Here is a 24,369-nt window from a genome sequence, read left to right on the forward strand (position 1 = left end):
AGAGGATGCAATATAAAGAAACTATTAGTGGTCACTGATCCTACCAAGAGACAGAGTCAAAACACACTGGTTGAGCCAGAAACCCAGAGTGTTCCAGTGCTCGGGGTGCACAAATAGCATAAATTGGCAAACACATGTATTTTCTTAACCCTCAAGACTCGTGTAAATACACCATTAAACATCATCTGGACTGCAACAGTAAGTTTGTTATCTATATTCTACAATGCCCTTGCAAACTCTTATACGTGGGAAAGACTACAAGGATGCTCAAGGAAAAGATTGGAAAACACTGATCCTCTATCAGAAATGCCTTCTCTAAAAGTGAGCAATTGGAATTAAAGAATTTGCCAGTAGCAAGACATTTCTTGGAAAAAGTACACACTGAGGGCCTGATTCAGAGCCGCTCGCTCTGAATCAGGGCCGGGCTTTTTTTTTTCTGGAGCGGCCTTTTGACAGCTATAGCGAGCGGCCATGATGGTCAAGACCATCGGGCTTGTGACGAGACCCTTGTGGGTAGGGTCTCGTTCATCGCAAGCCCCAGAGAGCTTTCGGCTCTATCAGTGGGGCCACCCCAAAACGGCAGGTGTTCTCATTGGAACGCCTCCGTTTGGGCAGCCACCCCCCCCGGCCCGCCCACCAAATGGAGCGAGCTGTCACTCAACATCGACAGCTTGCCCCCTTTGGTGCGAGCCCCGGAGCGTCGGAGTGCTCGTTGCTAGCCGGGTTTCGCGCATGCGCACGATGGAGCCGGCTCCATCGTGCGCATGCGCTGTGGGCCACCATTGACCCGGTTGTGGGCGCTCAGCGCTTGCGACCGGGTCTGAATCAGGCCCAGAGTCAACTCAAATGTTTCATATTGGATCATATCTCTCACCTAAGGAGATGTGGGGATCATGAGAAGATATTACTCCAATGGGACCTACAATGGATTTACAAATTGAATTTGACAGGACATGTTGCCTGCATTTTCCATGCTACACATGTGTTCTTTAAGTTTTCCATCTGTTGGTGTATACTACACCATCTTTTCATTTTTCCCCATTTTCTGTGAAATATGTTTCTGTTATTTGTGCACCACCATGTGCTTTTTCGGTTTTACTCATTCATTGACTCTGCTATGATGTGTCCAGGACAGTGCTATGAAGGCTGATGCCAGCAGCACTTTCCGATATGGACTGCACTTGTCATGTCATGGTTTGCACTGCCGTGTGCATGATTTCTTTTTTGGATTGGCTTGTGTATTTTGTATTGTGTGTCGCAACACTGGCAGCTCTGTGTCATCATTTTCTGCTTTGACTGCTGCTGCTGTTTAATTGTTATGTTTATTATTTTTATAATTCCAAGTACAGTTGTTTTCATGTTTTGGGTGAGCACATTGCGTTACACTGGGTCTACCACTGCTCACTGATATCCCTCTTTGAGCTTTTATTTGCTGTACCGCTAATACCTTCCTATTACAGCACAGCTGACAATGCCTGGGCTTCCCTGGTTACCATGGCTCCTGGTGATTGACAGACTGTACTGAGTCAGGATTCCTGTCTGGGTCCCCGCCTACTCACCGATCATTGGTTTGCCTTGATCAGCCTGTTCCTTGGCTGCATAACAGGTGCACATAGAAGATTACTAAGGCTGTGTGATTGGCTGACCGATTTCTACTGCAGCCCTTAAATAGGCTGACATGAGATGTGTTTGTTAGCCCCTGATTACAACTGCCTGCAAGCAGTTGAAACAGACTGTTGGGTCTCTGCATCTGTCTATATTATGTACCCTTTATATTGGATTAAACTATATATATAATATATATACAGTCAGGTCCATAAATATTGGAACATTGACAGAATTTTCATATTTTGTCCTCTATTCACCACCACAATGGCTTTTAAATGAAACAAACAAGATGTGCTTTAACTGCAGACTTTCAGATTTAATTTGAGGGTAATTACATCCAAATCAGGTGAACGGTGTAGGAATTACAACGGTTTCTATATATGTGCCTCCCACTTTTTATGGGGGCAAAAGTAATGGGACAAACTAAACAATCCTAAATCTAACTTTCACTTTTTAATACTTTGTTGCAAATCCTTTGCAGACAATTACAGCCTGAAGTCTGGAGCGCATAGACATCACCAGACACTGGGTTTCATCCCTGGTGATGCTCTGCCAGGCCTCTACTGCAAATGTCTTCAGTTGCTGCTTGTTCTTGGGGCATTTTCCCTTCAGTTTTGTCTTCATCAAGTGAAATGCATGCGCAATCGGATTCAGGTCAGGGGATTGACTTGGCCATTGCACAACATTCCACTTTTTAGCCTTACAAAACTCTTTGGTTGCTTTTGCAGTATGCTTCGGGTCACTGTCCATCTGCACCATGAAGCGCTGTCCAATGAGTTCTGAAGCATTTGACTGAATATGAGCATATAATATTGCCCGAAACACTTCAGAATTCATTCTGCTGCTTTTGTCAGCAGTCATATCATCAATAAATACAAGGGAACCAGTTCCATTGGCAGCCATACATGCCGACGCCATGACACTACCACCACCATGCTTCACTGATGAGGTGGTATGTTTAAGATCATGAGCAGTTCCTTTCCTTCTCTTCTCTTCCCATCACTCTGGTGATCTTTGTCTCATCTGTCAATAGGATGTTGTTCCAGAACTGTAATGGCTTTTTTAGATGTTGTTTGGCAAACTCTAATCTGGTCTTCCTGGTTTGCATCTTGTGGTGAACCCTCTATATTCACTCTTGTGAAGTCTTCTCTTGATTGTTGACTTTGACACATATACATCTACCTCCTGGAGAGTGTTCTTGATTTGGCCAACTGTTGTGACGGGGTTTTTCTTCACCAGGGAAATAATTATTTTGCCATCCACCACAGTTGTTTTCCGTGGTCTTCCGGTCTTTTGGTGTTACTGAGCTCTCCGGTGCGTTCTTTCTTTTTAAGAATGTTCCAAACAGTTGAATTGGCCACACCTAATGTTTTTGCTATCTCTCTGATGGGTTTGCTTTGATTTTTCAGCCTAATGATGGCTTGCTTCACTGATAGTGACAGCTCTTTGGATCTCATATTGAGAGTTGACAGCAACTGATTCCATATGCAAATGTCACACCTAGAATCAACTCCATACCTTTTACCTGCTTAATTGATAATGAAATTATGAGGGAATAGCCCACACCTGTCCATGAAACAGCTTTTGAGTTGATAGTCCCATTACTTTTGGCCCCTTAAAAAGTGGGAGGCACATATTGAAACTGTTGTAATTCCTACACCGTTCACCCGATTTGGATGTAATTACCCTCAAATTAAATTATGAAAGTCTGCAGTTAAAGCACATCTTGTTTGTTTCATTTCAAAACCATTCTGGTGGTGAATAGAGGCCAAAATCTGAAAATTCTGTCAATGTCCCAATATTTATGGACCTGACTGTGTGTGTGTATGTATATTAGGGATGTGCAGGCTCGGATAGGTTCGAGTTTGCACGTGGAGTTCGGATTTTTCCCTCCAAAAAAACGGAACTCAGAACGAGGCAAAACGTCATCTTACATGGACGAACATCATCATTCCAGGACAAAAGTCCAGGAATGATGATGTTCGTCCATGTAAGATGACGTTTTGCCTCGTTCTGAGTTCCGTTTTTTTGGAGGGAAAAATCCGAACTCCACGTGCAAACTCGAACCTATCCGAGCCTGCACATCCCTAATGTATATATATATATATATATATATATATATATATATATATATATATATTCCAATGGATGGCACTGCCAATAAAATATGTACAGTCCCCGGTGCCCTCTGTTTAGGTATCCCATATACATCACCAGAGAAAGCGGCACTCGGGTCAATAATGAATCCCAAACTCCAGGTAATGAATCAATGTTTCGGAGCTCTTTTATTGCTCCATCGCCAGGACATAAAACATGAATACAAAACTTTACTCACTTATACCACCACCGGTACACCACGTGCAGCAGCTGCGGGTCCCGGCGTCCAGAAGGGAGGCGCACCATAATGGCGTCATCTCCACCTTCCCGTCGCCAGGGTAACCTCTGTAAACAAACATAAAAAACAGGATCACGATGTAACAATATACATGGTATCAAATATACTCAAAATTAACACACATAGGGCCACATAACTATAGAATATCAACTTCTAAAACTCAATTTTAACAACACAGTATTAAAAGTTACATATGTACAGAGTTTATATAAAATAATGGATACCCAAATTCTCATTTAATCATCTCGGAGTTAATGTACCTAATCGGTAGATCCACTGAGCTTCACACTGCAGTAACCTAAGTCCTCTGTTCCCTCCACGTATTGATTGAGGGATGTGGTCTATAATTATATATTTTATGGTAGATAAATTGTGGCCGGCACTCAAAAAGAGTCTAGCCACTGGCTGATCACTAACACCGTTACTAACAGCTGCACTTATAGCCGAACGGTGCAAAGCCATTCGCTCACGGAGGGTTCTCTCCTTCTTACCCACGTAAGATTGCCCACACGGGCATGTTATCAAATATACGACAGGTCAAACAGTTAATACATCTAAAGCATCCATTTTTTTACAGAAAAAATGTGAAGTTGGAGATTGATCCCAGTTGGAAATATCAGTTCTTGCTACCTAATCGCGTATGTTGCGACCTCTCGTATAAGATTATAATAGAGGGGAGGGGGGGGGAAGAAAAGGGAAAGAAAACACCGCACTGATCAAATGGACTCGTAAATTCAATATTAGATGTCAAAATTTCAATAAAGAAGTACATAGATAGTATGTCTGAACATCAGACCTTGGTGGCGCTGCCTAGAGTAAATAATACTGTAGAAAAAGAAGCGTTTGGTTGTAAAGCAACCAAACAAAAGTACTCTATAATGGTGCACTCGTATGTATAATCTGGGGAAGATAATAAAACTTAACTTTTAATATATCAAAAACAATAAAAGGTAAATAGCAGACATATACAGAAAAATTGGACACAAAAATACACGGCATGTAGTGTGAAGCCGTATATAGTGAATACGCTATTAATACAAAATTCTTGAGGTTATATTCACCTTAGATTAAGTCAGACAAAAGTACTTATTAAACATCACTCACAATAACAACATAAAACATGTAAAATGTACCAGGTAATATAGGTGCTATAGTATAATAAAGCATATAACGTTGCAAAAAGATTTTTTCTTATCCAAGAGAAATAAGTGAATGTCGGGAGTGGTGAAAAGTTGCTGACAGACTCTGTTTATATAATTCTTTCTATAATATTTTTTTCCATAATTATGGTCACATCTTTGGACACAGCTATTCTACATTACACTAATCTCTTTCTCTCGAACATTATTTTTATAATATTATCATTTTATTATATATTTTTGTAAATTTTTAGTAATTTTTCATTGTAAACGGAATCCCAATATAGTTTCTTAACATACATTATATATGTATATTTCCAGGATCACTACTGTGATTATACAGGTCTGCACCGGCTGCTACATAATCATAATTGAGTAATCTTACATCTATCCTGGAGGAGAGAAAGTGAGAGATCTGACATAGCATGCATCCCTAGAAACAACAGTCAACTGGGGTTCCCTTCATAAGCCCTAATCTCTACTGTTATTTGTCTTGCTCCATGGTATTGGACAAAATAATGAGAGGATAAATAGGCTGGTATGAAAACCTCAGGGAGAGTATAGAACAATAGAGAAAACAGTAGTACTAAAGCTAGAATGTAGCTTCAGAAAATGTAGATATACAGTGAAAGTCGGAGGTGGTAATAGTTGCTGGCAGACTCTGCTTCTTATTCTCTTACTAGTTGTAGAGGAGAAAAAGTGAGAGATCTGGCCAAGCACTCATCCCTTGAAACAACAGACAAATGTGGTTCCCTTCATAAGCCCTAACCTCTACTGCCTTTTGTCTTGCCTAATAGCATCGGACAAAATGAAGAGAAAATTAATAGGCTGGTATGAAAACCACATGGAGAGTATAGATCAAGTAAATAAAAGAGAAATAACCTGGATGGATTATAGAATTCACAATAATAACGACAATCTAGTAGAAAATGAACAGCCACACAGGCAAATAATATCTAAAGTGTACAGACAAAAAATGGGTGTATATGTAGTGACGTAGTCCAAGGAAAAAACAAAATTGTGACACAATCTCTAAGATCAGAGACAGATGCAAATATCATAAAGTTCACCTAACGAAAGTATGTAGGACTATTGTGTCCTGTGAGCAGCACCTAGTTCACATGTAATGAATATGTAATAACTAAAAGTAGCAAACTGCAGGAAAGAAAAAAACAAAGTTACAAAACAGTCTCCAGATCAGGGATAAATGCAACGTTAGTAGTATATTAGATCAAACATAAATGGGACTATCGTGTCCTGTAAAAAGCACCTATGAAACAGGTAATACGTGACTGCACATCATTATACCAGATGTCAGGATCTAGTACGACCGCGCCTTGGTGCAGAGCGGCTAACCGGTAAATAGTGTCCTAGGCATGTGCCTCCGTACAGACGGCACTGGTAAGTAACTAAGTCACGGAACCTGGTGTTGGGGTGTCCCGCTATGCGCAATCGCGGGGCACCCAGGGAATCCGATGTGCGTTTCGCCTGGCTTGCTTGTTCACGGAAGGTGATGCCGGGCCTGCCCTTCTCTCAGTCTATAAGTGTAAGGTCACCAATCAAAAGGTCCCGGTACGTGACGGGCATGCTCGCTAGCCCATCACAAATAGAGGAAAGCAGGTGAAGAATTAAAGAGGGTCAATCCCTCATGATTAGAGCGAGTCTAGTCTCACCGGCTCTGTAATGACGGCTATCAGGATAGATGTAAGATTACTCAATTATGATTATGTAGCAGCCGGTGCAGACCTGTATAATCACAGTAGTGATCCTGGAAATATACATATAAAATGTATGTTAAGAAACTATATTGGGATTCCGTTTACAATGAAAAATGACTAAAAATTTACAAAAATATATAATAAAATGATAATATTATAAAAATAATGTTAGAGAGAAAGAGATTAGTGTAATGTAGAATAGCTGTGTCCAAAGATGTGACCATAATTATGGAAAAAAATATTATAGAAAGAATTATATAAACAGAGTCTGTCAGCAACTTTTCACCACTCCCGACATTCACTTATTTCTCTTGGATAAGAAAAAATCTTTTTGCAACGTTATATGCTTTATTATACTATAGCACCTATATTACCTGGTACATTTTACATGTTTTATGTTGTTATTGTGAGTGATGTTTAATAAGTACTTTTGTCTGACTTAATCTAAGGTGAATATAACCTCAAGAATTTTGTATTAATAGCGTTTTCACTATATACGGCTTCACACTACATGCCGTGTATTTTTGTGTCCAATTTTTCTGTATATGTCTGCTATTTACCTTTTATTGTCTTTGATATATTAAAAGTTAAGTTTTATTATCTTCCCCAGATTATACATACGAGTGCACCATTATAGAGTACTTTTGTTTGGTTGCTTTACAACCAAACGCTTCTTTTTCTCTCGTATAAGATGGCATCATTTCTTTATTCAATCTCAAGTCCGTATCTGTAGAAATAATTGACCAATGTTTTTTTGGTGTAATGCTTGACAGTGTCACTACTGGAATTGTAGTGACACACACCCAAGGCATTTTAGTTTCATAATTTTTTGTTTTATTTTGGTCAGAAGTTAAAAACTGACTGCGTGGCATATTCAAAGCCTTACGTTTTGCCTGTTCCAAAATATGAACTGGATAACCCATTTCTTGAAATTTATGAAACATACTCTCAATCTGAACAGTAGCCTCCTCATTACTACTGCAAATCCGCCTCGCCCTAACAAATTGCGAATACAGCAAACGGATGGGTTTCGGATGTGAACTATTGAAATGCAGCATAGTATTGCGATCAGTCGGTTTATTATAGACAGATGTAAATATCTTGCAGCCGGTTAATGTTACTTGGACAAAAGTTTACCGTATACGCATTACAACAATAAGTGAACTTAATAGGATGATTTAATGCATTGTGGTTATTGATGAACGACACACAGACACATATATATATATATATATATATATATATATATGTGTGTGTGTGTGTGTTTTGCACTTTTGGGAAGGTGGATCAAGTCTGAATCAAGAACCACAAAGTATATGTTGGTGGTGTTTTAAAAAAAAATATATATATATATATATATATATATATATATATATATATATATATTACTCATTTGCTTGTATTTATTTTTATAGCAAGTATACTTATAGTCATTTTTGTTAGATTTTCTTTTGCTATGACAATAAAGTAATTATATTTCTGAAACAGCCTTCTGTAAGTGGTTTACAATAAAGGACATTCAGTAAACTCAGTGAAACCACTTTTTGAATTTCATAGGAAGCTAGGTAAAAATATAATATTAAAGACTAAAACAGTTTTTAAATTATTTTAAAATGACATCTGTATTGCTTTATGTTAAACTAAATGTGAAATGTAACTTATCGTGTGTTGTAAATTAATATTTAAGTCTCAAATAATTTATAATTCTGCAATTAATATTTTATTACTTTGCTTTGAAAATTGCATTAATACTTTTAAAAGCACATATTTATAGAAAACAGGATGGCACTTTGAGGTATAATTTATAAATAAGCAAGTAGATTTTCGAGCATTACAGTTTATTAATGAGCATCATTCTAGTCATGTTGGCTAATGACTTAATAAATGTTATTACATGTCACAATGCAAAGAGAATGTGTAGTAATTTTAATATGGAAATAAATGGCTTCAAATGCAGTCGATCAGAAATAGCTGTAACTTCTTTGGAAATATACATTACAAAGTTTATTTGAACAGAAATTATTTTATTAAAATGTTCAACAAAGCAGTATTTGGCAACATGTTTGTAGAATAGCTGATTTCATACTCAAATTCTAACTTTGGAAGTTCAGACAAGTATCAGCGAACTAGTTATTTTGTCTTTCATACCTATGTTTAACAGGCACTATTATATGTAAAAAAGACTGTTTAATTGTTTTATGACTATAGTTTTTCTTTTAATAACTTCCCCTTGCTTTAGAAACATATCTAACAATTTAGTTTAAAAATCTTAAGGTGCCCACACACTAGGCTATATTTTTACACGATCAGCCCAATTCCGACGCATCGGGCCGACAGATCGTGTAAAGTATGTTCTAATCGTGAGGGTACACTCACGATTATGATACCGATGCATGTCCCCGCCGGTCGTACATCGCATCTTCAGATCTTGCCTGCTGCAGGCAAGATTTTCCAATTTCTGACCCGATGTGGTGCGGATCGTACATGTGTTTTTACTCCCGATCCAATGCACGATCTATCGTCCATTGCGTCACTTGACTGATTCCCCTGTACACGCCCAGTCTCCATTTTGTGGGGCACTGTGTCTTCAAGGAGACAGACACAATCGTGGAAGCAGGGATTTGGTGAGTATATTTTTTTGTACAGAGCATCAATGTCTATGCAGACCCTGTCCACCAATGAATATATGTGATCCACTGACCACCAATGTTTAATGCATCGCTCACCCACCCACTGACAACCAATGTTTAATGTATCGCCCACCCACCCACTGACCACCTATATGTGTTTAATGCTTTGCCCACCCACTGACCACCTATATGTGTTTAATGCATCGCCCACCCACCCACTGACCACCTATATGTGCTTACTGTGTCGCCCACCTACCCACTGACCACCTATATGTGTTTAATACATCGCCCACCCACCCACTGACCACTTATATGTGTTTTATACATCGCCCACCCACCCACTGACCGCCTATATGTGTTTAATGCATCGCCCTCCCCCTCAGCACCGCTGACTCAACTAAATTACTGGGGTTTTTTTGTTTTCTAAACTACTAGAAATTAGGACAACATTGTATATATCCATATTTTTAATTATTTTAATTTCCCAAACAGAAATGTCTATGAATCAGAAACGCGAGTTCATCACAGGCTTCCTGGAACGTTGGGAGGCACAGGAGTGCCTATGGAGGATTAATAGTCACGACTACTCCAATAGGGTGAAGAAACTTATTGCGTTGGAGGAATTGGTTGACTACACCGGCAATTCTACCATAATGCTACACTGAAGTCCGTGCAGTTCAAAATCCAAAACCTTCGCACTGTGTTTATAAAAGAGCTGAAAAAGGTTGAGGATTCCAAGCGATCCGGAGCATCTGCTGATGATGTCTATCGCCCCACCATATGGTATTACCCTTTTATATCATTTCTAAAGGAGCAGGAACCACAATGACAGTCCATTGTACTGATGGCCGAGGGAGAGAGAGAAAAGGAGGCGGAAGATGGTCCGAGTGCTTCGTCCCAGGCTGGTTTGGTAAGTATAAAATTTATCTGAGACACCTGTTTACCCGTGCAGTGCCTGTTGATTGCATTGTTGGTGCTGCCAAAGATGAAATCTGGCCAATCACCTCCGGAAGGTCTTGGTCTTCTCGCATAGCTGTGCCTGATGCCATTGGTAGGGTGGTTTTGTGGTGTAAAGTGTTATGGAAGAACACAGAATGCCATTACAACCCAGTCTATCTTCTCCACACGCAGGTTTATGCTGGTGTGTAAAATGCGGAACCGGTTACTGAGTATCCCAAAGGTATTTTCCACAATCCTGCGTGCCCAAGAAAGCCGATAGTTGTATATTTGCTTTTCAGAAGTCAAGCCCCTTTGCGCATATGGCGTCATCACATTTTCATGTAATGCGAAGGCTTTGTCAGCCACAAAGATGAAGTTTAGGCCGTGCTTCGTTTACTCCACTGACGGCAAGTTGAGAGTTTTGGAGGTGAGCCTCTCATAGAATGCCGTCTGCTTGAATGACCCACCATCCGAAGCACGGCCATTCTTGCCAACATCTACAAAAACAAACTGATAGTTGGCATTCACCATTGCCATGCGATACTAATGTACCCCTTGTAGTTGAAATACTGTGATCCGCTGTTGGCAGGTGGGTTGATGCGGATGTGTTTGCCATCAATTGCTCTCCCACAGTTAAGGAAATCCCAACGCCGTTCGAAGTCTACAGCTATGGTTTGCCACTCCTCAACTGTATTAGGAAACTATGGAAAAATGACAACAAAACAAATGTTAAAACATTTATATATTTTTTTTCTTTCAATGCAGACTGAAACACAAAAACTACATTTGGGGTCTATGCCTGATTTAAGCTGCATTGAGGACAGTGAGGGGGATGTGTGTTTATCCCAATGCACATCAACAACCACAACACCCCCAGCACCTACCCAGCAAAAACGAAAACGTCCTGCGAAAAAGACACACGAAACAAAGATAATCTGGACACATTTCTGCAACAAGCAGAAGAGCTGTTAAGAAAGTCCCCAGATCGTCTTGATAATTTTACCACTCATATTAATAGCACCATGCGGAATATGAGTGATGAAACGCAAAATCAATTCCAGCGGCTCGTGTATGAGTTGCTCATCAGGGCTTTGGGTAACAACCTATACCCAGTGACCTATATTGCCGACTGTGTACCCTTCCCACCTACCCCAGCTGCCTCTGAGATGCCTCCATCCCTGGCGCAGCCCACTCCACCATCCGCTAACCCTCCCACCACAAGACAGGCTATATATAGTGCCTTTTTAGAGGCAGATGATGACAATTCAGGCTTTTACCAAATGTAATCTTTGATTTTTGTTGTTGCCTGCATTATCCCCACGTTTTAACACTACCAATACCTGCCCTATGGTAGACAGTGGGGAATATGCAGATTGGACACGGTCAATAGCCACATGGCGCAAGGACAGACTGTTGGAAGCCGGGGCTACAATCTATCCTTGCGCCATGTGGGTATTAGCCTATTCAATCCGGCATCTGAACCACCTTATATCCTAGAACAGGCTAGGTATCGGGACTGTTAAAATTTTGGGGATAATGCAGTTTTGACATTATAAATGCTTTTACATTTTAAATTCATATAGTGACTTGCTTTAAGACCACAATTGCTATGTTATGTATTCCATGTTTGGAATGGCAATGTTTATACTGCTGTCATAAAGACAGGTGCTTGCAGCCATAATGGCTGAAACTTTGACCCAGTTTTACACTGTTTATACAGTAATTTTCAACATTTGAAAAAAAAATAAAGTTTATTTTTTTTTTCACAAGAAACAAATGTGTAGTGTTCTTTTTCCTTACCTTGCAAAACTGGTATCGCAGCACCTTCACTATAGCCTTGCAGGTCTCCGGAATGATGACGCCCAAAGCCTGAGGGGATATGAGGGTCCTAAACTTCAGATCTTCAAGTGACCGTCCTGTAGCCAGGTACCGCAGGGTAGCCACCAGCCTCTCCTCAGCAGGGATAGCCCTCCGCAGCCTTGTGTCCTGCTTCTGGATAAACGGGGTCACCAGACATAGCAACTCCTGGAATGTGGCTTCATCTATGCGCAGGTAGTTGCGATAGTCATCCGGATTGTTAGCTCGAATCTCCATCAGCAGGGACATGTGAGAGTGACTCTCCCTCTGCAGCAACCACTCCTTAGTCCAGCATGCTCTCCTCCTATGCTGGGCCCTCTCCTTCATTGCCTTCAACCCAGCATAAGCAACCATCACTCTATACCGATAGGGATCCATCAGCACAGAATACAGGATAGAATAGATAGAATGCAGCAAAGAGAACACTTTGTAGAGCAAAGCAAAACAAAGTATAGCACAATAGCATTGTACAGTAGCAGATATACACCAAGCCTAGTCACAGAGCAGAAATGCTGACCTAAGATGATGCCTGCATTATATACCTCTGACTTTAGCACGCCCATTATTACAATTTTTAAGCAATCTGACCATTCATTGTGTACGATCTCACGATTTTGTCATCGGACACGATGCACGATAGATCGTGAGATCATGTGACAATTTGGAGAGTTTTTGAACAAATTCGTGTCCACGACTGCCGGGGAGAGTTCAAGGGAAATCGGACACGATATCAGATCGTCACCAGATCTCCCTAGTGTGTGGGCACCATAACAACATAAAATAAGGTCAGACTTTTCTTTATTTGATCTGGAATTTATTTATAATTGAGTAGGCATTGATTGTGCCCACAATTAAAATATAGGAATCTGGCTGGTGTGATGATGTCTTTGTACCCGTGTTGATAGACATCTCTTTACTTAAAAGGAGACTGTATTATCTTTCTGATAAGAGCCATTTAACATTTTTAGATATGTCATTACCCAGGCTGAAAACACTGGATACTTCTACACAAGGCCTAATATGTGTTTGGTACATAAGCTCATAAACTACTAATTTCTTCTTCAGAATCCATAAGGTCCACAGGATCTACCTTGGGGTTATGTGGTTTGGAGGAAACCAGGCACCAAACAGTCAACGTTTTCCTATCTCAGGATGCACTGGTTCCTCCCCCATATATACCCTACCTCCTGGCACAGGTGCTCATTTTTTTAGTTTGGTGTGGCAGGCGACGCACCATTAGAATAGGCAGAACTGCTTAGGCAGTCCCAAGTTTTACCATTTTTTTTGTTTGCAGCAAGGTGTCATTTGAGACGCCTGTGCTGTGACTCCATCTACCCCCGCCGGCACCGCAACACAACTAACCTGTGTAATCTGGTGATTTCGGCATGGTCGTGGCGGAGCTTGCTAGCCACGATGCCGCGGCCTGGACTGCATCTGGAGGTCACGGGGAAGTCGGGTAAGACTGAGACAGTCCTTCCTTGCAGTGTGGGAGACGCTGGAAGCTGCTGCAGTGAGGGCCTGGTTCTGTCCGCTCCCAAATTAGACCACCGGGGCCATATCGCCTGGTGTCGGGGATGGGCTTCAGATGCTTTGTGTTGGCAGGAGGCCAGCGTTCCCGGTAGTTGTGCAGCATAGGGGAGGTAAGCTCTCACCCCGGAAGCCACTCCCCCGGCTCAGACGCCGAGCCATGGAGGTTTTGCGCTTCTGGGTTGCTCCGCCGCCCCCTGTATATGAGACGCTCACTAACCACTTTTCAGTGCTCTGTGGAAGCGGCTTGGTCTCAGGAGGTGTTGGGATTTCCCTGTATACCTCGCCCCCGGGGGCCAGGTATATTATGCTCTATATCCTACCAATCAACACTGTTAGTGTCTTGAGTAGTTGATTCATAGCCCAGTTACAACTAAAAGTTGTATATGCATTTTATGTGACTTTGTGCTAGCGCTGCTGTGTGTGTATACTGCCTGTGTCAGGTATTTCTATCACTGCTTTTCCTCATGGCTCTGAGCAGGTGCGGGGTAAAATTAAAAAAAGTCATGTTTTGTATGTCTAAGGCTAAAGGTAAACATGAGGCTGAGGCACCATTGTTGGTGTCATGTATATCCTGTCAGGCAGGCCTGTCACCTCAGGAATTCATGAAGGAGGGGTTGTGTGCTCTATGTTGTAAAGGAGCACACCCATCCACGCCAGCTCCTGTGCAAGAGCCACCATGGGTGTCCTCGTTGTCGCATTTAGTGGACCACTTTGCGGCGCCTATGCCTCCTAATGTGGGAGTTCCACAGCAGTTGCAACCTGCTATGAGTGTACCCCCTATGCTGCCATCCTGCTGTAACGCGTGTGCGCATTCTTCACAGGGTATGGTTCAACAGTCTGCCTTTCTAGAACCTAGACAGGCGTATAGACTGACGACCTCTAATGTTCAGGGCCGGAATAGGTCTTTGCGTCATTCCGCCCAGCCTTTAGACTCATGATGCATAATCAGATGTATCGGATGTTGCACATGTTTTCTCCTCGGAGTCTGTATCTGAGGAAGAGGTTCATCATGTCTCTCTGGTAAGGGCGGTTAGATCCATATTAAATATAGAGGATGATAAGGCACCCCCTAGGTCTAAAGTGCCGCTCTTTAGACAACAGAATTGGTTAAAGATGAGTTTCCTCAGTTTGATCAGCTTTCGGAACTCATGGCTAAGGCATGAAATAGTCAGGATAAACTGTTCCATTCTACAAGGAGGTTATCCTCTTTATATCCATTTTCTGCAAGTGAATGTGATAAGTGGGAAGTTCCTCCTACAGTGGATGCTCACATAACTCATTTAATTAAGAGTTCCACGTTGCCCATTCTGTCTGCAGCCTTTCTTAAGGACGCTACTGATAAGAGATTAGAAACTTGTTTGAAATCATTGTTTTCTTTATCTGGGGTGATTTCACGGCCTGCTATAGTGATAGCTTGGGTAGCCAAGGCCATGGAGGAGTGAGTGGCGGCATTTGAAGAGACTATGCCAGATGCTACGAAAGAACAATTCTCTTATCTCTCTTATGCGGGAGGCAGCATCTTACACAGGGGATGTGGCAGTAGACGCAGGAATTATGGCATCTAGGGCATTGGCAACTTCGGTTGCAGCTCGTAGAGCTCTCTGGTTAAGAACCTGGAAAGCAGTTATGAGTTCGAAGAAAGCTTTGAAATCCCTGCCTTTTCCTGGTAAAAGACTGTTTGGTCCAGAATTGGATAATATAGTGGCTACGGTGGCAGCCGCAAAGTCTGCTGGGCTGCCATCAACAGCCACTTAGAAGAGACAGCCTTCCTTTTGGCTGCAGTGAAAGGTTAAGGAACAGTCGTTTTCCAGGCAGTCGAATTCCCGCAGAATGACCAAGCCACAACAAGAAAGGAAGTCTTGGTCTGCCAGACATAGAGCTGTCAAGCCGGACGACAAACCCTCTACATGATGGGGCGGGCCTCCCCCTGGGGGACCTCAGGGTAGGAGGCCAGCTTCTTCAGTTTTGCATCAAACAACAGATGCCTGGGTCAGAGAAGTGGTCTTTCAGGGCTATGCAATCACCTTCCGACGACATCCTCCTGTGGAGTTTTTTTTGCACAAGTCCCCCAACAAAGTCGGTCAAGGTCCAGGCCCTTATCCCTGTTCCCTTGGCTCAACAGGAAAGCGGATATTACTAAAATGTTTTCTTGATTCAGAAACCAAATGGGTCTCACCGTCCTATCCTGAATCTAAAGCATCTCAACAGATTTATTTATGCACCCAAATTCCATATGGAAACCCTACGGTCAAATGTGCTGGCAATGGAACCTGCGGATTTTATGGTCTTTCTGGACATAGAGGACACATACCTGTGCGTGCCTATAGCACTATCCCATCAGAGGTTCCTACGGTTTGCTGTCCGTCAGCAACATTACCAGTTTCAGGCTCTACCCTTGAGTCTGTCCACAGCACCTTGGGTTTTTACCGATATAATGGTGGTCATGACAGCTCATCTCAGACGACAAGGGATCAGATTACTACCATACTTGGATGACCTTCTGATACAGGCACAATCTCAGGAGGTTTTCCTACATCATCTCCGGCTGTCTGTGGCTTGCCTAAACGAGCACGGCTGGATTGTCAATTGAAAAAAGTTGTCACTTTTTCCAACTCAGCGAATGATACATCTGGGAGGACTCCTGGATTCTCAGGTGCAGAGGATCTTTTAACCAGTAGAAAAGATTTCAGCTCTACATTTGCGGGTGGGCAAATTGCTCCACAATCAAAGAATATCAGTCCATTCAGCAATGCAGGTCCTGTGATCCATGGTTTCCACCTTCGACATGGTGGAATATGCTCAGTTCCACCATAGGCCCTTACAACTATTGATTCTGTCTCGTTGGAACTATCAGTATCAGTGGATAAAATCTCAGATGATCAGTCTCTCCTTAGAGGTTCGGCTCTCCCTAGCATGGTGACTTCAGACGGCTCATCTGAAAAAGGGTTGCCCACTGTGGATTCCAAGGTGGGTAATCCTCACCACGGACACCAGTCTTCAAGGATGGGGAGCGGTGACAATAGTCGCACTTTCCAGGGAAGGTGGACGTCTCAGGAAAGTCACATGCCCATAAATATCTTAAAACCTAGTGCAATTTGCAAGGCTTTGGGCCTAGCACGAGACCCTCTTCATTGCAGACCTGTTCAGATCCAGTCCGACAATGTGACCGCGGTAGCCTACCTCAACCATAAGAGTCGAACAGCCATGTGTGAAGTGGCAAACATTCTGACTTGGGCAGAATGTCATCTTCGGGCAATTCTGGCAATATTCATTCCAGGAGTCCTCAACTGGGAAGCAGAATTACTCAGTCATCAGGACATGCATGCCAGAGAATGGGCTCTCCACCCGGATGTCTTCCAGCTCCTAGTGGACAGGTGAGGATTGCCAGAGGTGGATCTCATGGCCTCACGACACACTTACAAAGTTTCCAAGTACGGGTCCAGAACAAGAGACCCCTCAGCCGCCTCTTGCATCTTTGCCGCTTACTTGGCAAACGTGTGCATGCAACGCACCATGTGATTTGCAGCGGCTGTGTGCGCCATGTACGCCATGCCACGGCTGCATTTGCACCATGCAATCCTATGAATACAACCAACAATAGGTAGAATTAATTATATGTAGTTTCTCTTTTCACACTTTGTTAATGATAGAAAAAAGTTTGGTTTTGTCATAGATACTGACACAAGAGAGTAGACTTTTTTCTTGAGTGCAGACTTTAATCATGACAGGTCAATAATTACAAAGTGATGTTTAATTTAAAAAAGATAGTTATTCAAATGTTGTGGAAAATGCACAGTACACGTGTTAAAAAAAAAATAACTGCAGCATTCCATTTGTATGGCACTTAGTAATGTTACCCTCAATGCTCTAGTTAAACGGGAGTTTATATTAAAAAAAAGTGTTTTAATTTTCACTTTATGTTGTTACGCTGTGTTTTGTAAAAGCGCTGAATGTTTAATCTTTTATTGATAACTATTACATTTAAAAGACAGAACTTTCATGCTTGCCTCAATCCATAATGTAATACTGGTAACTGCAATGACATTTGCAATAGAGCCTCACATCTCCTAGAGCCAAAAATGATACCTGACACTACCACCTTGTTCCATATTGCCAAGGCTACTTGTTCACTCCCCCCCCAAAAAAAATTGTTATTGTTAAGTTTTGCTGCCAGTCACTTTATTCATCTTCAGCCAAAGTCAAATCCAGTTGACGTCTGCATGCCTGTATTTTGTACGTGTATGTGATTATGTACATGGAAGTAGCCACTTTTTAATTAGTAGACAACATCAATGACCACCACAGTCGTATATATAATTATTATTATCCCCCCAATAAAACCTAGCAGGACAGCAGTGGTGCAGTGAGCTGCCTTTCAGGAGATACTAGCCCCCATTCTGCAGTCATTTGTATCGATCACTTTCTTATGTGTTGTGACAGGAAAAGTGTAATCCAACACATTGAGGTTTGACATCTGTTGACATACCTATTTCACAATCCAATTGTGCTTTCCCATAGCCTTCAAAGTGCGAGGCAGAATGGTAGTGTCTAGACAAACTGGTACTGTAGAGACCTGGCATTACACACACATATACTGTGTGTGTGTGTGTATATATATATATATATATATATATATATATATATATATATATATAATGTTTGTGTAAGTATTCAGCTTCCAGAGAAACAGGAAAAAGAACCAGCACACTGTTTTAAATGCAAAAGGATGATCAATTTTATATATATATATATATATATATATATATATATATATATAAAATACAGCCATATTTGATTATATCCACAGTGCATGTCACACTGAAACAAGCATAAATTAGCAACCAGAAGGAAAGTGCAGAATGGCATAGCAGCCAATACTTATCAATATAGTGGCCTGGTGACAATATGTGGTGTGGTATCAGTGGCACGACGGCCGTTTCGGTGTTAATACACCATCATGGGCACAGTGATTTACTGACAACCAGCTATATTTAAGGGAGAGTGGGCGCCAACTGAAATCAAACAAAAGTTAATCACCTGCGGAGAAGATACCTCCATGCACGTGTGATGCCACGTCCCGGAAGTGTACATCTGTACACTGTAAGGAAGCGAGCATGGCTCGCGGCTGACGTCATCGGCAAGAGACCAGCGTCGGCGCAGGTCTCAAACATGTGGTGTGACGTCACCATTGCTTGGGAAACCTTAGTAAAGAAACTGAAAATCTAATGAGACAGGCCCATCTACGTTATATCAAGAATGCACTGAACATGATTTTAAATTTATGTTGTCTATTTACTAAGCAGTGTTAGGAGACAGAGTGAAACTGATAAGGTGCAAGCCAATCAGCTCCCAACTATAATTTCTCAAATACAGCCTGTGAGATGGCAGTTAGGAGCTGATTGGCTGGCACCTTATCACTTTTCACTGTCTCCTAACACTGCTTAGTAAGTAGACCCAGTCTATCTGGGGCATGTCTCACCAAAGTGAGCAAATTTCTGCTAAAAAGTCTAGCTGGCACCCAACTCTACCACCAAAATTGAACACAATGATAACAAAAAAGAACCAAAACCTATAAAGAATGATATACCCTTAGGTATAATATCTACAAACAACTACCAATACTACTCCATATAGTTATAAATCATATTGCAAAAAATAAATAAAAATCCTTTCAGCATTTTCCTATGATGGGACATTAAATTGTCATCTGGACTGTTGTCCTGTTAAATAGTCTCTTGTTGGTATTCTACATGTTGTTATGACTACACCAGTGGAGTTGGGTGTATGTGCCTTCATTATAACATGATTGAAATTGTTATGACAGGACTTAATAATCACTTATAATAGGTGACATGAGGAATTCTTTGGAAGAAAGAATTGTCATTTTGTTAGTTATTGCCAATTATTGTATTTATTTTGAATTGGTTGCTTTGATAGTATTTAGATATGTTTATATGCGTATGGATATTTTTATTTTTTGCAATATGATTTATAACTATTTGGAGATACGTGCATGGAGGTATCTTCTCCGCAGGTGAGTAACCTTTGTTTGATTTCAGTTGGCGCCCACTCTCCCTTAAATATAGCTGGTTGTCAGTAAATCACTGTGCCCATGATGAAGGTGTAGTAACACCGTAACGGACGTCGGGCCACTGATACCACACCGCATATTGTCACCAGGCCACTATATTGATAAGTATTGGCTGCTATGCCATTCTGCACTTTTTGAACTTTCCTTCTGGTTGCTAATTTATGCTTGTTTCAGTGTGACATGCACTGTGGATATAATCAAATATGGCTGTATTTTTTGTATATATAAATGAATTATCCCTTTGCATTTAAAACAGTGTGCTGGTTCTTTTTTCTGTTTCTCTGGACGCTGAATTTTTACTATTAGATTTTCTATGGGACCATAGCACCTGGCAATGTTTAAATCCTATGATGTGTGTGCGGTTGCCTTCTGGACTTACACATATATATATGCTAGATATTTAAAAGATATGCACTATTTCTTGTATATAAAAGTACAGGGTATTTTCCCCTCTTCAACAGCTGCCTAAATATGTGCTATTTAGTTAATTGTCATAATTAAACACTTAGCTATTTTATCTAGTAATGTGTTTTATTTTTTTCTGTTAGCAACCTTAACATCCATTCACAGTTTTGCAGTGTGTGCAAGAGAGCAGTTTAAGAAGCTGTCACGAATGTATGAAAATATGGAGAAGCTCTATCGAAGCACCATGGAGTATTATGTTCTTGATGCAAAGAAAGTTTCTGTGGAGGAGTTTTTTACAGATTTGAACAACTTCAGGACAATGTTTATGGTATGTGCCTTTTCTTTGCTTTCCTCTTCTAGATTTCACATCATTACAGTGCTCTATAACTGTACCTGCAACTGGAGACAAAATTGGTTTGAAATTTGTGATCAAATGTACTTGTTAAAGGCTGTGAGCTATCATTGTCTATATTTAAATCCATTAATGTTCTATTTCTTATGGTTGGCATTGCGGTCATTTTTTTTTAGATTTAAATTTTTGTTAGTGAAACATTATAGTGTATATTCAAATAACTTTTCATTTTTATCATTAGATTATTTTCCTTTTTTATTTCTCCTAAAAAGGCTTTCATCCCTCCATTTCCCAGTATTGAAATAACTAGTCACTAAGTGCACCGGCATGACTAGCATAAGAAGGGATACCATGGAAAGAGGAAGCTATTTGGGGAGAATCTGCAAATACATGTTAACATTATAGTGTTACCACTGTTGTGATAGTACAGTAACATGTAATACCTGATGGACAAGATAAGGAATATATAGTAATACTTTGTAATATCTGCTGATCACCTTCAGTGAGTGTCTCTCTCTCTCTCTCTCTCTCTCTCTCTCTCTCTCTCTCTCTCTCTCTCTCTCTCTCTCTCTCTCTCTCTCTCTCTCTCTCTCTCTCTCTCTCTCTCTCTCTCTCTCTCTCTCTCTCTCTCTCTCTCTCTATATATATATATATATATATATATATATATATATATATATATATATTTATTAGAGAGATGTCCACATCACTGGTCCTTACACCTTTACCACCATAAAGAGCTCTCATCGATCTTGGGCCACCTCAGCTGCCCAATCTCTTGAATGGGTCCAACAGTGTTACTGTGAGAAATCTATACTGTTCCCCGTTCGCAGTGCATATGGTCAGGCCCTTTATATTCCTGTAAAAAAAAAAATTTGGGTCTACAATATTTTCACCATCATTATACAATGTAGCACCCTCCCATCCCCAAATCTCAAAAATTTGAAAAACATTTTTGCTGCCTTCATAACATCCATAAAGCAACAAAAATGTTGCACTCTCAGATGTGAAAGGTAGAAACTATAGACTCCCTGTGTTCACTTTTTCTTCATATTAGATAGTTTTTCTTATTTCTAGTTAAAGATCCCACACCACCTTCCAGCAGATGCAGAATAAATATACCTACACTTGATAAAAGCTTTAATATCTTATCAGCAAGTGCTTGATATCTGTCTTATTATTCTCATAAAGCAAATTTCCTTATGGGTGCCATGAAAGAAAAAAAATATATGTATGTATATGTGTATGTATATCTATATATATATATATATATATATATATATATATATATGTGTGTATATATATATATATATATAGCATACAAGAGGCGGCAGCACTCGTCAAAAGTATAATAAAAAAGAATGGGTCTCAGACCATCAATAACGATTCAACGTTTCACTCTTAATAGATTTTCATCAGGAATAATTTACAGTACAAAAACACTTACCTAAATACACTTCTAAAATACCCCGAGTGTGCTGAAGCCCGAGTCCATCTGAAACACGTGTTGACGTCATCACGTTGCACAACGCAAGGTAGTTGACGTCACCCGTTTCAAGGTAGCCACAGGTAGTGCAACCAAGGCATTTATAATTGCCCGGTTTTTTCACCAATTTCTTACTACCAGCACAGCTTTTTCATTTCCTGTGGTGAATTTCCCCTTTAATTTTTGCCCCTACCATTGAATTTTGCATGTAGAATTACATCAGACCCAGACATACAGTCTATACAAATGTATTTCAGAATCCTTAAATTGTGCTTTGTGCAGTTGATATCCTGCTAACCATACTATGCCCCATAAATTCTCTCCAAAATCTATTTAATGAGATTTATTGATTCTCAGTTCTTTCTAGTTTTAAAATAAATGCAACAGAGACTGAAATAATTAACTTTTTTATACTTTTAAACCTTAAACAGTTTTTGGAACATAACTTTTTCTTTAACTGGGGTAGTTCTCAAATAGTATGGGTTATGCTTCCTAAATCAATTGATGGCCTGTTTCGTGCTAACTATTTCCCCTCCATTCCACTCTGCATCAAGTCTAGCCTCAAGTCCTGGAAATGGCTCTTTATTTCATGGAATGATTGCATCACCTAAATGAAACTGAATGTCCTCCCCTTCGTAATATACCTTTTCCTATGCTCCCCATAAGATTCTCTCCTTTTGGCTCTCTCCTCTCTTCAAAAACTTGTGATGCATTTTGTCTTCTCTGATAAAAAAAAGCTACTGATCCAGGCTCCTATGCGCCTAAGATCCTCCATGTAAAGTGATTTGGCTAACCCTAATTTTCATAAATACTAATGTGCACTATACACAGTGTGTACACGTGCATTCTACTACAGTAACCAGGGCTTAGATGGATATGCAGTGATGGTCGGATTCCCTATCTACTCTCATCTATGGCTTCCTTCAAATCAGACGCATTATGCAGCCCATCTTTAAATTGCCTCTCTCTAGCTATATAGAAGCACTGCAATACACTGGATGATGAATTGTACGATGCTTTACATTTCAGATAATATAATTTTGAATCATTAGACTTTAATTCACAGCACTCAAATTTCTGTGTTGCCTAAAGTATGTGACCACAACATTTAAACAAAAAAAAACAAAAAACATTCATACCCTGCACTCAACTAATTACACTCCAAACTGAAATTCATTAAAGTTCAGGGAATCCTTGTTCCAAAACATTGCAATAATTTGTCAAACCTGCCAACTACAGTATGTCAAAGTCTTTGGCCAGGTCCGACACTAACTCATACATAATGTAACAGGTATCACACAGATTTTATACACAATCTATGATTTTATTACGGGTTTAGGTCTGCTAATATTGAAGCATATGTTATTTTGACCATTTAATGACCAGTGAATTATATACCCATAAACTCATTAATAAATGGTAAATATAATCCTTTCCTTCCTAAAGTAATATACTTAAAATATTTTGAAATTAAACTGCACACGAAATTAAACTGCACACAATATGTAGAGTAAAGGTATTTGTCATGAACATAGTAATCATTCTTGGTGTTAATCTCCAACACCCAAAATATGGACAACAGGTCAGTGAAATACATATGCTACTGTCTCTTGTTAAGCTGGCCAAACACTACAACAATATCGTTCCAACCAGCCAACTAGTTCATTGGTTGGAACGATTTTCAGGCAGGTGTGTGGAAGCGAAAGATAAACAGCAAAAAAAGCTTCATCCCAACTAGTTGGAAAAATTAAAGTGTTTGATTGTAGTGGGAAAGCTGGAAAGTTTCTCATTGGGTGAACGATAAGTAAGCGGACACTGATCACTTTTGACACACTCAGGTCCTGACTCCGCCTCCTGGACAGCAGGTATTCCTTGTCTGCTATATTAGCCACTCACCAGGACCTCCGACCCCTGGGCGCATACTGATCCATCCTCTGGCCGCAAGGCACCTGCTGCAAGCTCAGCTGCAAAAAAATGCTGAAGAAGCAGACGAGCAGGTCTCAATGGACCCAATTATGGACATCCTGGATGCATCCCATGTCAGTGTGATAGCATGGTAGTGCAAACTCATGGCTCAGTTGTTATAATGTTACAGCGCCTGAAGTGTTGCATGAAATCTTCTAGGAAAACCCACCATATGAGCCGAATGTCACTCACTGCTTCAGTTTTACCAGCCTGTATGACATCAATAAAAGTAGGAAGGAGAAACTGACGTCTTC

The 24,369-nt window shown here is 40.5% G+C and overlaps 1 protein-coding gene across 6 annotated transcripts in view; it reads left to right on the forward strand.

Moving 5' to 3' along the window:
• DIAPH3 (diaphanous related formin 3) overlaps nucleotides 1-24,369 on the forward strand; it is a 786,386-nt gene that overhangs the window by 529,124 nt on the left and 232,893 nt on the right. For 5 of the 6 annotated variants that reach the window (XM_088481432.1, XM_088481491.1, XM_088481243.1 and 2 more), the window contains one exon: nucleotides 20,475-20,640. The exons of the other annotated variant lie outside the window; for it this stretch is intronic. In XM_088481432.1, the coding sequence (XP_088337558.1) occupies nucleotides 20,475-20,640 (166 nt within the window). The remainder of the gene's footprint in view (nucleotides 1-20,474; nucleotides 20,641-24,369) is intronic. 6 annotated transcript variants of the gene reach the window in all.

Source organism: Taudactylus pleione, unplaced genomic scaffold, assembly GCF_031769625.1.
Source record: "Taudactylus pleione unplaced genomic scaffold, aTauple2 ptg000005l, whole genome shotgun sequence".
In the NCBI taxonomy this organism is placed as follows: domain Eukaryota; kingdom Metazoa; phylum Chordata; class Amphibia; order Anura; family Myobatrachidae; genus Taudactylus; species Taudactylus pleione.